The sequence below is a fragment of the Pteronotus mesoamericanus genome, unplaced genomic scaffold, assembly GCF_021234165.1.
Source record: "Pteronotus mesoamericanus isolate MK-2021 breed Mesoamerican mustached bat unplaced genomic scaffold, CSHL_Meso_final scaffold_705, whole genome shotgun sequence".
Lineage (NCBI taxonomy): Eukaryota > Metazoa > Chordata > Mammalia > Chiroptera > Mormoopidae > Pteronotus > Pteronotus mesoamericanus.
In genome coordinates, this window is record NW_026555326.1 from 9,936,437 (window position 1) to 9,949,403 (window position 12,967).

At 36.5% G+C, this 12,967-nt stretch overlaps 1 protein-coding gene across 1 annotated transcript; it reads right to left on the reverse strand.

Moving 5' to 3' along the window:
- Positions 1–202: 202 nt before the first annotated feature.
- On the reverse strand, positions 203–4,845 carry LOC129062467 (T-cell surface glycoprotein CD1b-1-like). Its single transcript, XM_054563491.1, has 6 exons — positions 4,785–4,845; positions 4,236–4,502; positions 2,400–2,678; positions 1,904–2,182; positions 887–980; positions 203–224 (listed from the first exon to the last, which is right to left on the reverse strand). The coding sequence occupies exons 1-6, from the start codon at positions 4,843–4,845 to the stop codon at positions 203–205; spliced, it is 1,002 nt and encodes a 333-aa protein (XP_054419466.1).
- Positions 4,846–12,967: the final 8,122 nt, after the last annotated feature.

The window sequence follows — 12,967 nt, forward strand, 5'->3', positions numbered from 1 at the left end:
TCTGATAATATATTCACAGTTCTTAATTACTTTTCTGCTGATGTGTAAATTCTGATATATCGCAAAACCTATGGAAACTCTGAGAAAATCAAATATAATGATTATTTAATTAAATATGATGAGATTGACTTCTGCGCTGACAACTTGAGTTTCAGATCTTCTGAGTACTTATTCCAAATGAGAAAGGAGATATGATAAAATCTCATGGGATATTCTGATATGACCTGTTAAGAACACAAGCAATTTTAGCTCTATATAAGAGGTGACTGTATGCCCATTTTATATCAACATTCTTCACAATGGCCAAAAGGTGGGATCAACCCAAGTATTTATTGAAAGGTAAATGGGTAAACAAAGATGTCATATAAATACAATGAAATATTACTCAGCCTTCCCTAAAAAGGAAATAAATTCTGAGACATGCTACAACATGGATGAATCATGAATACATGAATGCTAAATAAAATGATTCAGTCATAAAAAGATAAATATTTATGGTTTCACTTATATAAGGCATCTGGAGTAGTCAAATTTATATAGCCAAAAAGTAGAATGTTGGTTGTCTAGGCCTAAATGACTAGGAAATGACAAAATGTTGTTTAATGGGTACAGATTTTTAGATTCTTCTAATGAAAAGAGTTCTAGAAATAGGTTGCACAAAAATGGGAGTGTAATTAATACTGCTAAACACATTTAAAATGACTATGGTAATGTTTTGTGTCATATACATTTTACAACTAAAAATAGATTTATATAAAAAGAAGGAAATTGGGGAGAAAGTGCAAAAGTTTTACAGAAAGCTTGAGTCTAAAATCACTAAATACATAAAAATGGTATAAAAGAGTGAGAGGTAGACAGAAAAAAAGAAAGATTTTTATAAACTTACCAGCGCCTCAAAAACCATAATGCAAGACATATCAAAAGAATCATGGTGGGCAATATCACTGCCAACAATATCACACTGGTAGAGGTAGGATACCCTGGCAATTGAGAGAAGACACAAAGATATCACTTCAAAACATTTTCTCTGCAGTTCTCTCTCCCTGGAAGACACTTACCCCTTTTCCCTTCTCCTTCCCCCAGGCATGGTTGTTTGCTTTTCTTTCTCCTAAGCTCCAAGTGCCCTTCTTTTCCTTTTATAACTTGTTTCCTGAGTCCACACAGTTCAGCTGGCTCATCTTTTCTGCCTTTGTGACTTTATAAATAAACTTTCTCTTACAATTTGAAAAAAACATTCTCTGATTCTCTTGACCTTTCTTTGCTCACCTGAGTGTCAGCATCATCATTCACCTGCTTCTAATGTATGAGCATATTCAACTCCCTGTTTCATATTTTCTAACACAATATATCTATATCTATCATCTATCTCTTCTTCTTGCTCCACTTCACACGATGTATAGGACCATAATGTTTAATGTATAGGTACATAATGTTTACCTCTTTCATCCCTTAAGTCAGTGATTTTTCAATCTTTGTCATTTCATGGCACACATTAACTAATTACTACAATTCTACAGTACCCCTAAAAATATACTATTTGACAATCTTACCAAAAAATAAATAAATTTTATTCATTCACACCAGACAGCTATTGTTGTGTTGGCTGTTTTCATTTTTTCATTTGACAACCTAAGAGGAAAGAGGGCAGTGCCTCTGACTAAATAGTCAAGTTTTCATGTTTTAAAAATTATTGTGGCACACCATTGGGCCCCTTGCAGCACACTGATTGAAAAATCACTGCCTTAGATCATCTCCCTATTTTTTATGTGTCATTTTCCCCTTCTTTTCTTCCTCCCTCCTTATTTCTCTCTCTCACCCATTAAGCCTACCATTTTGTTTGTCCCTCCCTCTGTGTTTGAGGAACAGCTCCTCCCATTTCCAGATAGAACCAGTGCTTTCTCACCCCAGTAGAGGATGATGTCCTGGCCTCCTAGACTGCTGTGCTTTACCCGGCAATTCAGGTTAGCCGCCTCCCCAGCCACAACATCCAGAGTTACTCGGAGGTACCATGTCCCATCAGCATTGGGAAGGATGTCACTTTGGTGCATTCCTGGCTGCTCCTGCTCTCCCCTCATCCACATTACCCATGCAGGTTTGGGGTAAAATCCTGAGACATGGCACACCAGCAACAGACGACCAGGACCAGGAGTGGGACCACTGGAAATCCAGGCTTCAGGCTTCACTGGGGCAGGAAGGAACAAGGGCAGTGTCACATTACAACTTTAATCTAGGGCATAGAGATACAGAAACCCACAGGTTTGGACAGTGACCCCTTCTACTCCTTTGGAAACCAAATAATTTATTGATTAAGAACCTCTCTGCTTAAGTAGGTCCTACTCTTGAATTTGAAGAGGTGGTGGGAAGTAAAATAGAAGTCTTGGAGAGAGAAGAGAACTAACCTTGTCTCTGTAGTTCCACCTTCCCTGCATCGAGGACACCCATGAGATATCGAGGACAGGTTTTCAAGAGGAGCTTCTCTATGATATCAGCGATACCTTGGTACTGAATGAAAATTGTGCAGAACCGCTGTGCTCTGATGCCACCCTCTGTAGCAGGTACACATGAATTATTCTCAAGGCTCAGAAAATCTAATCCTCCTAAAGCTCCCTTTAAGAAGCTTACTGTGGTCTCCCCAGAATGCAGTTCACAGCCTGCTATGCCCTGGATCTCAAAAGGATCTAGATAAAAGAAAAACAGAGAAAAATATATTGAAAAGCAAACTGGAGAAATCAACAGAGACAAGAAGGAAGGAGGGAGGGGGGTGGGGAAAGGAAGGGAAGGGGAAAGTCAAGGAACATATAGCAAGGACTCATAGACAAAACCAAAGGAGAAGAGCTGATGGAGGGAAGGAGGGAGGGGGCAAGGGAAAATGGTGGGGGGTAGGCAGAGACAAAGGTATTTGAAAAAATAAATAAATAAAATAAAAAAATAAAAAAATAAAAGTGCAAAAAAATAATAAAAAGAAAGAAAAGCAAACTGGAAAGAAAAGGATGAAGAAAAGATATAAAATTTTGCATTTTTGTGGAGAGAAAGGTCTGAGATGTAAAATTTTGAGCCAACAAACAATTCAGTACAATCATGTACCACAAAACAACTTTTCAGTCAACAACAAACGACATATATGAGGGTAGTCCTATAAGATTATAATGGAGAAGAAAAATTCCTATTGCCTAGTGATGTCATAGCCATCATAACATCATAGCACAATGCATTACTTATGTGTTTGTGGAGATGCTGGTGTAAACAAACCATTGTATACAAACAAAGCATTATAGCTGTAGAAAAGCATAACAATATAATATGTACAGTACATAATACTTGATAATGATAAATAATGTTACTGACTTCTGTATTCATTATACTTTTTATTGTTATTTTAGGGTATACTCTTTCTACTTATGAAAAATATGTTTTATATAAAAAAGTATGCCATGTTATACCAGCAGCAGCTTCATTTAGCTCACATTTACTGCATCACTTTATTGTATCATTATCTCTTGTGCTTGATTTACTCTCAGTTTTTTGTACAGTAATATGCTGTATATGATTGTAGCCTGGGACTAATATATCACATAGCTTAAGTGTGTAGTAGGATATCATATCTAGGTTTGTGTAAGTGTACTCTACAATGCTTGCACAACATTGAAATTGTCTAACAATGAATTTCTCAGAATATACCCCCATTGTTAAGTGGGGTATGACTATATTCAGAGACTTTTCAGAAAGAAGTGCATAGGGAGAAATATACATGTCATAAATGGTGGAGAATGTCTGTTGTAATGATCTACAGTGGGTAAGAAGAAAGAAAAGAGGGGAAATGTGAGGAGCAGAGTGAAGTCAGGCAAGAGTACATTTCAGAATAAAGAGAATTACATTGATCAGGGAGGAGATGCTTGAGGAAATGGATCGAAGAAAAAGGAAGTCACACTTTAGTTTACTCAGGCACAGAGTAAGAAAAGTAAGGTCTTCTTGCTTGGGGTTTAAGAAAAAAAGTTATACACAAAACAAGATATGGCTATAAAAAGGGATCTTTATCAGTCAAGACTGCAGGAAGCATGAAGAATCTGAAATACTTTGTGGAAGTATGGAATCTAAGTAGAAGATTACTCTAGAGAAGTGTAGGTATGCAGTTAGATAAACAGGGAAGAGGAGAGAAAAATCCTGGGGTATAGTAGCCTGAACCAAGAGAGAGAGAAAAAATCATTAATAATCTCCACAGAGAAGACTGCACTCACATGTCAACTGGAATTCACTGACATGATCCTGTACCACCCGAATGAATCCAATTAAATAGACTCGAAATAGCTCCACAAGTTCAGTCACCTCCTCATTACTGAAGTTACCCTTGGACCAAGGCTTCAAGAAAATGGCGGTTTCTGAGTCACTATCCCAGCGATGAATCTGCAAGTCATCCAGCCAGCCTGAACCTTGATTTTGCGCCCAGGTGCTATTGGCAAATGATGATATCTGGATGACATGGAAAGAGCTCGGCCCCTGGAGAGCTGTGGGTAGTAGAAGGATAAGAAAAGTGAAAAGAAAGAAAAAACCATGAGAAAATAGGGGGGGAAAGTTAAAACCACAGAGATCCATGGAAAAAGAACCCAGTATCTGAAAAACAAAATGTCTGAGACATTTGCTTTTGCTGGGGCCTCTGGCTCCATTGCAACTCCAAAATGGAAGAAGAGGGCTAGAGACAGGAAGGCCCAGACCTTTGGGGTCATGAGCAGCATTATTTTATACAGACACCTTACACCCATGTTGGGAGCTTCCAGAGTTACTCTTACCGTGCTCATTGTCACCACCTGGGATGGGAACTGCTAGCAATAGAAGCAGCAAAAGCAGCATTTGATCAGGAGATAGAACTTCTGACTCTAAGAGCTGGTGTTTGATCTCTGAACTCAGCAAACCTTTTTCTCAATGCACTATAGTGACTTCCTCTTTCTTCCTGCTGACAAATCCCCATTGCACATTAGAGAAAAGCTGTGCCTCCCACAGCCCTGGCCCTCCCACTTTGCCTCTCATTTCCACTACAGCCCCTGACTTCCAGATTTTTTTCTCATCTCCCTGACTTCCAACAGTTCATCCTGAGCTCAGATTTTCTTATACTACCTTGAAAAAGCCCCTGTATGGTTTTGAAAATTTATTTTATCTCTTCAGTCTTGCATCATAACATCTATTAAATAATAAGGTAATGTTAAACAATCTCCTCCTTTAATATAGGATAATTCTTTTGGTTTATCCACCCAACTCAGCCTTCCTTCTCATGACCCTCTTTCCCTGGCACTCTGTAATTACTTCTTTTCAACATTCTTGATGGCTCCTCTTTCTGAGCTCGTCCCCTTTCTCTGGTTTCCCTAACCCCACATTCCTGTTTCTGTGTACGTTGATGTGTGTATGTGTTGACAATCATTTACAAAAGACAAAACATTTAAAACATGTGCCTGGACTATAGCACTACAGACCCAAATCCCAAAATTAAATAAGATAAATACTTTAGTTTATAATCCAAGCAAAACTATCTTATACCATAGTAATTTTCAAAAAGAAAAATTACATTTGCTACTATTAGATGACCTTCTTTTCAGTAGCTCTTGACTTTTGGAAGTTTGAGTAACAATTTTTTTACAACACAGCCAGAATTTTAGGAGTTATGAGTAGCTTCAGGCTAAGTCAAAGTAAACATTTTTTGTATAACTATTCTTTTATTATTTTTCTAAGCACAATAACATTATTTTCTTTATTTTTACATTTTCCTTTATTTTAAATTTTTATTAATCTCTTCACCTTTTTCATTCAGCTCCCCCAAAACTCTTCCCCCTTGAAAGCTGTAACTCTGTTTTCTGTATCTATTAATCTGTTCATATATTGTCTGTCTATTTTGTTCGTTAAATTCCAAATATAAGTGAGATCATATAGTATTTGTCTTTCTCTAACTGGCTTATTTCACTTAGCATAATGCTCTCCAGGTTCATCCATGTTGTTGCAAAGATAAGATTTCCTCCTTTTTTATGGCTAATTGGTATTCCATTGTATAAATCCACCACAGTTTTTTCATCCACTTGTCAATTGATGGGTACTTGGGCTGCTTCCAAATCCTGGCTATTGTAAATAACACTGCAATAGGGTGCATATATACTTTTGAATTAGTGTTTCAGATGTCTTTGGATATATTCCCAGAAGTGGAGTCACTGGGTCAGTTTTTGAGGAAATTCTGTACTGCTTTCCGCAGTGGCTGCATCTATCTGCATTGCAACCAACAGTTCATGGGGATTCCCTTTTCTTCACATCCTTCCCAACACTTGTTTGTCTATTTATTGATGACAGTCATTTTGACAGGTGTGAGGTGTGGCTTTAATATGCATTTCTCTGATGATTAGTGAAGTTAAGCTTCTTTTCATATGTCTATTGGCCATCTTCATGTCTTCTTTGGAAAAGTGTCTATTTAGGTTCTCTGCTCATTTTTAATTGGATTATTTTTGGTGTTGAGTTGTATTAAGTTCTTTATAAATTTTGGATATTGACCACATGTCAGGTGTATCTGGCAAATATGTTCTCCCATTCAGTGGGCTATCTTTACATTTTGTTAATGGTTTTCTATGATGTCCAAAAACATTTTCATTTGATATGGACCTATTTGTTTATTTTTTTTTCTTTGCCTGAATAGATTTGTCTGAAAAAAAAAAATTTGCTATCAGAAATGTCTGGAATTTTAGTGACTATGTTTTCTTCTAGGATTTTAACATTTCAAGTCTAACATTTAAGTCTTTAATATATGTTAAATTCATCCTTCTATATGGTGTAAGAAGTTGGACGTTTCATTTTTTGCATGTACCTGTCTAAATTTTCTCAATGCCACTTATTGAGTCAGCTGTCTTGACCCAATTGTATGTTCTTTCCTCCTCTGTCAAATGTCAACTGACCATAAAGGTGTAGGTTTATTTCTGGACTCTCCATTCTGTCCCATTGATTTATATGTCTGTTTTTATGCCAGTACCATGCTCTTTTGATTATTATGGTCTTGTAGTATAGTTTGATATCAGATAGCATAATTCCTTCAACTTTGTTTTTCTTTCTCAAGTTTGCTATTACTATTCAGGGTCTTTTGTGGTTCCTTGTACATTTTTGGAATATTTGTTCTAGTTCCATGAAGTATGCCATTTGTATTGCCATTTGAATCAGGAGAATTGTGGCCTTGTATAATGAACTTGGAACTATTTCCTGCCTTGAATTATTTTTGGAATAGTTTGATAAAGATGTGAGTTAGTTTTTCTTTGAATGTTCCATAAAATTCATACCTGAAGCCATCTGATCCAGGACTTTAGTTTGTTAGGATTTTTTATTACTGCTTCAATTTTACTTATGGTAATCAGTCTACTCAGATTTTCTAATTTTTGATTGTTTTGGAGTATAGTATTTTTCTAGAAATTTATCCATTCTATACAGATTGTTCAGTTGATTTGCGTATAGTTGTTCATAATATTTTCTTACAATTATTTTTATTTCCATGGTGTCAGTTGTTACTTTTCTTCTTTCATTTCTGATTTTATTTGTGTTCTCACTCTTTTTTTCTTGATGAGTCTGGTTAAACCATTGTCATTATTGTTTATCTTTTAAAAGACTGTCACTGAGGAGACCCAAATTAAGGGCTCCTCCTCCCCAGTTCTTGCCTTGCTTGTAAGAGAAAAAAGAATTCAGGTGAGAGACAACATATACAGTGGGAATAAGATAGCAAGTTTATTGAACACAAAGCTGCACACAGACACCCAGCTAGTCTGAGTACCCCATGTATAGTAGAAATAAGGTAGTAAGTTTGTTAGTTTGTCCTCTACAATTCAGCACAAAGCTTCAAGCTGGCACCCAGCTTACCTGAGAGCCCCAACTATTAGAACTGTGGTGTTTTTACACTAGTGGTCAGCTTCTAGGTTCCCCTTCCTTCTTCCCTTTCCAGACCTTAAGATTAATGCACAGTTACAAAGGCTTTCTTTCCCAGCTAGTGGAAATAATACATTCAGAATTTCAAAGGCTCTCCTCCTCCTGCACTATTTAGGTTTTTCTTGTGGTTTTTGGAATGTCTGGCAATCTTATAAGACCAGGTTCAGAACTGCTGAATTAACCCTGTGGAGGTCATGGCTGATCTGAGAGATACAAACTCTTTTCCTAAATGCTGTTAACTATATTGGGTGCACAGTTTCAAGGTCATAACTAGCTGTATGTTTGTACATGACCAATCTTAAGCCATAATGTTTAAGCCATGAGTTTGGTTATAATACTTTTCATAAGGATGTGCAATATTCAATAGTAAATTATATCCGAGAGATACTGCAGACTTCAAAGTTAGTGTTGGTGTAGTTGTTTTGTTGTTAGGATTTTTTTCCAAACTTCAAAGTGTTGTGTTTTCTTTTTCATTTACCATATAAAATGGATGGGAAAATATATTAACTTGATAATCCAAGAGATGTTGAGAACTTCACTGAATGCTACTGAAGTCTGATGATGAGAATGATAGAGTCGAAGGTGAAAATGAAAGTGATTTAGAAGATGAAGATTATGTGGAAGTTCATTCAGAAGATTTGGATATTGAGAAAGATTTCTAGTTAAGGAAGTGGAGATGAATTAGAAATGAATTAAGAGTATTTTGGGGGGGTGGGGAGGGATTAATAATCAAACTGAAAGAAAAATTCAACAAAGAGACAAATTAGAAGACAGCCACAGAATATTTTGTATCAACTTCCATTAGTTCAGCCAAATGCAAAAAATGCCAAGACAGAACTTGAAATTTGGAACTGCTTTATCACAAATTATATGTTAGATCTAATCTTATTATATACAAATAAATGTATCCATTCTATCCCAAGCCAGTTTTTATGAGAAAGAAATGCCAAATGAATAGACAAGACCAAATTGAAAGCATTTTAGGTTTCTTTTTATCTAGCGGGTTTACATCACAGCAATTGGCTAAATTTGCAGGATTTATGGGCTACAGGTGGTAGTGGGATTGAACTTTTTAGATTGATTATATCTTGATAGAGATTTAAATGCATTCATAACTATATCAGGTTTGATGACAGACTTTCCTGCTTAGAACACCTGAAAGTGGACAAATTAGTGGCTGTGAGAAATGTTTTCACAGCATTTGTAGGAAATTGTAAACTATGTCACCCTATGGGACAGAGTGTAACAACAGGTGAACTGTTACATGGATTTGGGGACAAATGTGGGTTTAGAAAATATATTCCATTCAAGCCCAGTAAATATGGTATAAAATTTTTTGCTATGGTTGATTCAAAAGTATTTTTACATAGAAAATCTTGAAATATATGTAAGTAAACAGTCTGAAGTTACTTACATAATTAGTAATAAACCAGATGTAATCAAGAGACTTACAGAATGCATTTACTCACCAGGACCTAATATTACAGCAAATAATTGGTTCACTGATACAAATCAACTTGAAATAAAACCAACTTTCATACATAAGTACTGTTCATAAGACTAAACCTCAACTACCCCCTAAATTTGTGTCTTCTAATATCAGGCCTGAAAAATCCAAGTTATTTGCTTTTGGTACAGACTGCACACTTGTATCTCATATACCCAAAAAAGGGGAAAAAATACCCATAATTTTAGTTTCAAGTATTTATTTCAATGACTTATTATCTAAATCAAATTTAGATTTGTGGCATAATAGAATATTACAACCAAAGTGAGGAGTTGACACTGCAGACCAAGTGATAGGTACATATAATGTGGTCAGAAACACCAAAAGATAGGTTATAGTTATATTCTACAATTTTGAATATTGCAGAAATAAATGCTCAGACTATTCATATGCTGAACAGCAATGTGAAATTAAGGTACAGAATATTTATTAGCAATCTTGTGAAGCAGTTGGTGTCAGAACAAATAAGAAAGCATTCAGAAATCTCAACAGGTGTACATATGACTTCACAACAAAAATATCAGTTTCAAACACAAATTGAAGGGAATTCTAATGATGACATAGGTCATCATCTAAAGATGACAAACTCCCTTTGACAAGCAGAAAAAGAAAAAGATGTGTTAGGTGTTATGCATCCAAAATGAGTCACTTATCAAAATATTTTTGCAAGTTTTGTGAAAAGTATCTATGCCTTGAGCAGAGCAATATTGTTTGCAATGACTGCTACAAATGTTTTGCAAAGCCAACCATTGAAGATTATGATTAATATTAAAGGCATTTTTTGTTGTGTTTTTTAGCAATGTCTATATTTCCATTATTTGAAAAAAAGTTTTATTCTTTATATTTTTTTATTTTTTTTAATTTTATTTTAATTTATTTTTTCAAATACATTTGTCTCTGCCTACCCCCCACCACTTTCCCTTGCCCCCTTTTTATATCTCTTTGTTTAATAATTTCTAGGTTGTAACAAAATAAATAAAAACTAATGTATTTTATTATATAAATATAATAAATGCAAATTTACAGTGTTTTCAATTTTTTTTTCACATTCTAACACATACTAGTAATAAATGTATATCTTGGATACATGTAAGCTACACTGTAAATTTGAGCATGACTTCTGCAAAGTTAATGGGTGAGACATGTCTCCCTTTTCCCTACCATGACTTACTGTGTATCTTACCTAACATTCACCTCTCAAGCATTAGAAACCCAAATTGTAGGGACTTTGGGGTGACAACTGCTCAGACTACTTCCTTCTATAAAAGGACATTGAGACTCTTCGGGCTCTGTTGGCTTGCTAATTATTGGTCAAAGGAGGCTGAGAGAAGTGTTTAGCCATTGACCCATGATAATGATAAGTGTTTGGAGCCTGGAGTCTCAAGGGTCAATAATAATTATTGTATCCTGGAGGTGACAAATTTGACAGGAAGGTTAGTGGAGTGGAGGACCTGAGACCTTATCTGATAAGGATTAAATCCAACAGGGACAGAAAAATTCCTTTTGAGGGGAGGAAGCTGAGCATATTGACAAGCTGGGAGAAGGAATGTCAGAAAAATTAAGAAGGTCATTATATTAAGGCCTAGTTACTATATTACTTATCTTTAACAGTTTTTTGTTTTTTTGAAAGGGAATTTGAGATCTTCCACCAGCTCATTGGAGTAGGTAGTATTGTCCTGCTGTTTTGGAAGTCCTGAACGGTTAGTGGGCTCCTTCCACAGTTTGACTTGAGAATGATGTATTTAGCTGGAGATGTCAGGGACCTTGATGGCTGTCAAAGAAGACATAAGAACAGGGAGGCCTCCTTTCCATGAGGGTTGAAATTGAGAACTAGGGGAACCATCCTTCCAAACTTTTATTAAAACCTGGGTTCTCAGAGGATACAATAGGGTAGTTGTATTTTGGCTAGATTTTTGCTGTAGGCCAAATTCCTGAGGGGTATCTTGGAGCTGAGTCACCATTTGTGCATAAGCTTTTAGGGAGGAAGCCTCCATATTTAGCTAGAGTTCTTAATACAGAAAAAACCTGGCCATATTGTTTCTCAAAGGAACTGAATGTCAAGAAGGTGCTGGGTGCCACCTGGTATGGAGCAAAGCAATTGGCAGTGTTTTTTTCTAGTTAAGAGAGATTTCCTGTGTGATTTTTCTAATAGTAGTTTTTAAAAATTGATTGGCTTTTTCTACTTGCCCCAATGACTGGGAGCACTAGGCACAGTGGAGATTATAATTTATTCCCAGGACCTTGGAGATCGTTTGAACTATAGTGGAAATAAAGGCTGCCCCATTATTACTTTGAAGTAAACAGGGTAACCCAAATCTCAGGATAATTTAATGTAAAAGGTTTTTAGCTACTCCTTAAGCCCTCTCAATATAGGCTGGAAAGGCCTCTATCAACCCTGTAAAAGGTGTCTACAAAGGCTAACAGGTATTTATGTCCTTGTCTAGGGGGCACTTGTATAGAATCTGTTTGCCAATCTTCCCTTGGGTAGGATTCTTATGTTGGGCAGACTGGGCCAGTGATGACTTAATTCTTCCCCATGGATTATTAAGAAAGCAGGTGGGAAAGGAGAATACTACTTGATTGATGGTCTTGGACAGCCCCTTTCCCTGAAATACCCTGTTAATAAGGATGGTTAAAGATTCCCTTTCCAAGTGAGTTGATTTATGGAAAGACTTGATTTTTCATTGTATATTTTGGGGTAGGATTAAAATAGTTCTTCAGCTAAGCCATCATGAAGGGAGAAGTTGAAACTCCATGTTGCTAAGACCATTCTTCTTGAGTATAGGATGGAGTGGGCAGGGATGCCTCAGGAATGAGAGCTCCCATAGTGAGCTACTAAGGACTTGTACATCTTGAAGGGTAGCTTATCTGGCAGTGGCATCTGCCAGGCAATTACCCTTGGCTAACTCAGAATCCTCCTTTTGATGTTCCTTACTATGAATGACTGATATTTGATGAGGCCTCTGAAGGGCCTCAAAGAGATATAGGATTTGGGGCCTGGATTTGATGGGGCTGTTTTGTGTGATGAGGAAGCACCTTTCCTTCCAGATTGCTGTGTGAGCATGTAGGACTAGGAAAGTATATTTAGAATCTGTGAAACTATTTGCCTTTTTCCCCCCTCTGCTGGTGTGAGTACTCAGGTGAGAGCTATTAGTCCTGCTAATTGAGCCAAGGAATTGGTAGGTAATGCTCCTGACTCTGTCATCTGGTGGAAAGAAACTGCTACATACTCTACCTTTCTTTTTTCCTCTAGAACAAAACTGCTGCCATCTGTGAACCAAATAATGTCTGGATTGTTTAAGGGCTGATCAGAGAGATCAGGGTGAGGGTTAGGAAAGACAGGATTTCAGAGCAGGAATAGAATGGCAAGTCCTGTACTGAACTGGGAGGAAGAGTGGATGACTGCTTAGGGGAGAGTGGTGCAAGGGGACTAAGTGGTAATGGAAAAATACAATAAAGATTAATTTTAAAAATCCCACAAAGATAGTAACATCAGAATTTTCTAAAAGTAGGGCATGGTATCAAGCA

Coding starts and splice junctions, on each gene's coding strand:
- LOC129062467 (XM_054563491.1), bottom strand. CDS start 4,845: ATGCTGCTTTTGCTGCTTCTATTGCTAGCAGTTCCCATCCCAGGTGGT. Junction 2,679..4,235: donor CAGTGAATTCCAGTTGACAT/GTGAGTGCAGTC, acceptor TCTTTTATCTAG/ATCCTTTTGAGATCCAGGGC. Junction 225..886: donor TTATGGTTTTTGAGGCGCTG/GTAAGTTTATAA, acceptor TGTTCTTAACAG/GTCATATCAGAATATCCCAT.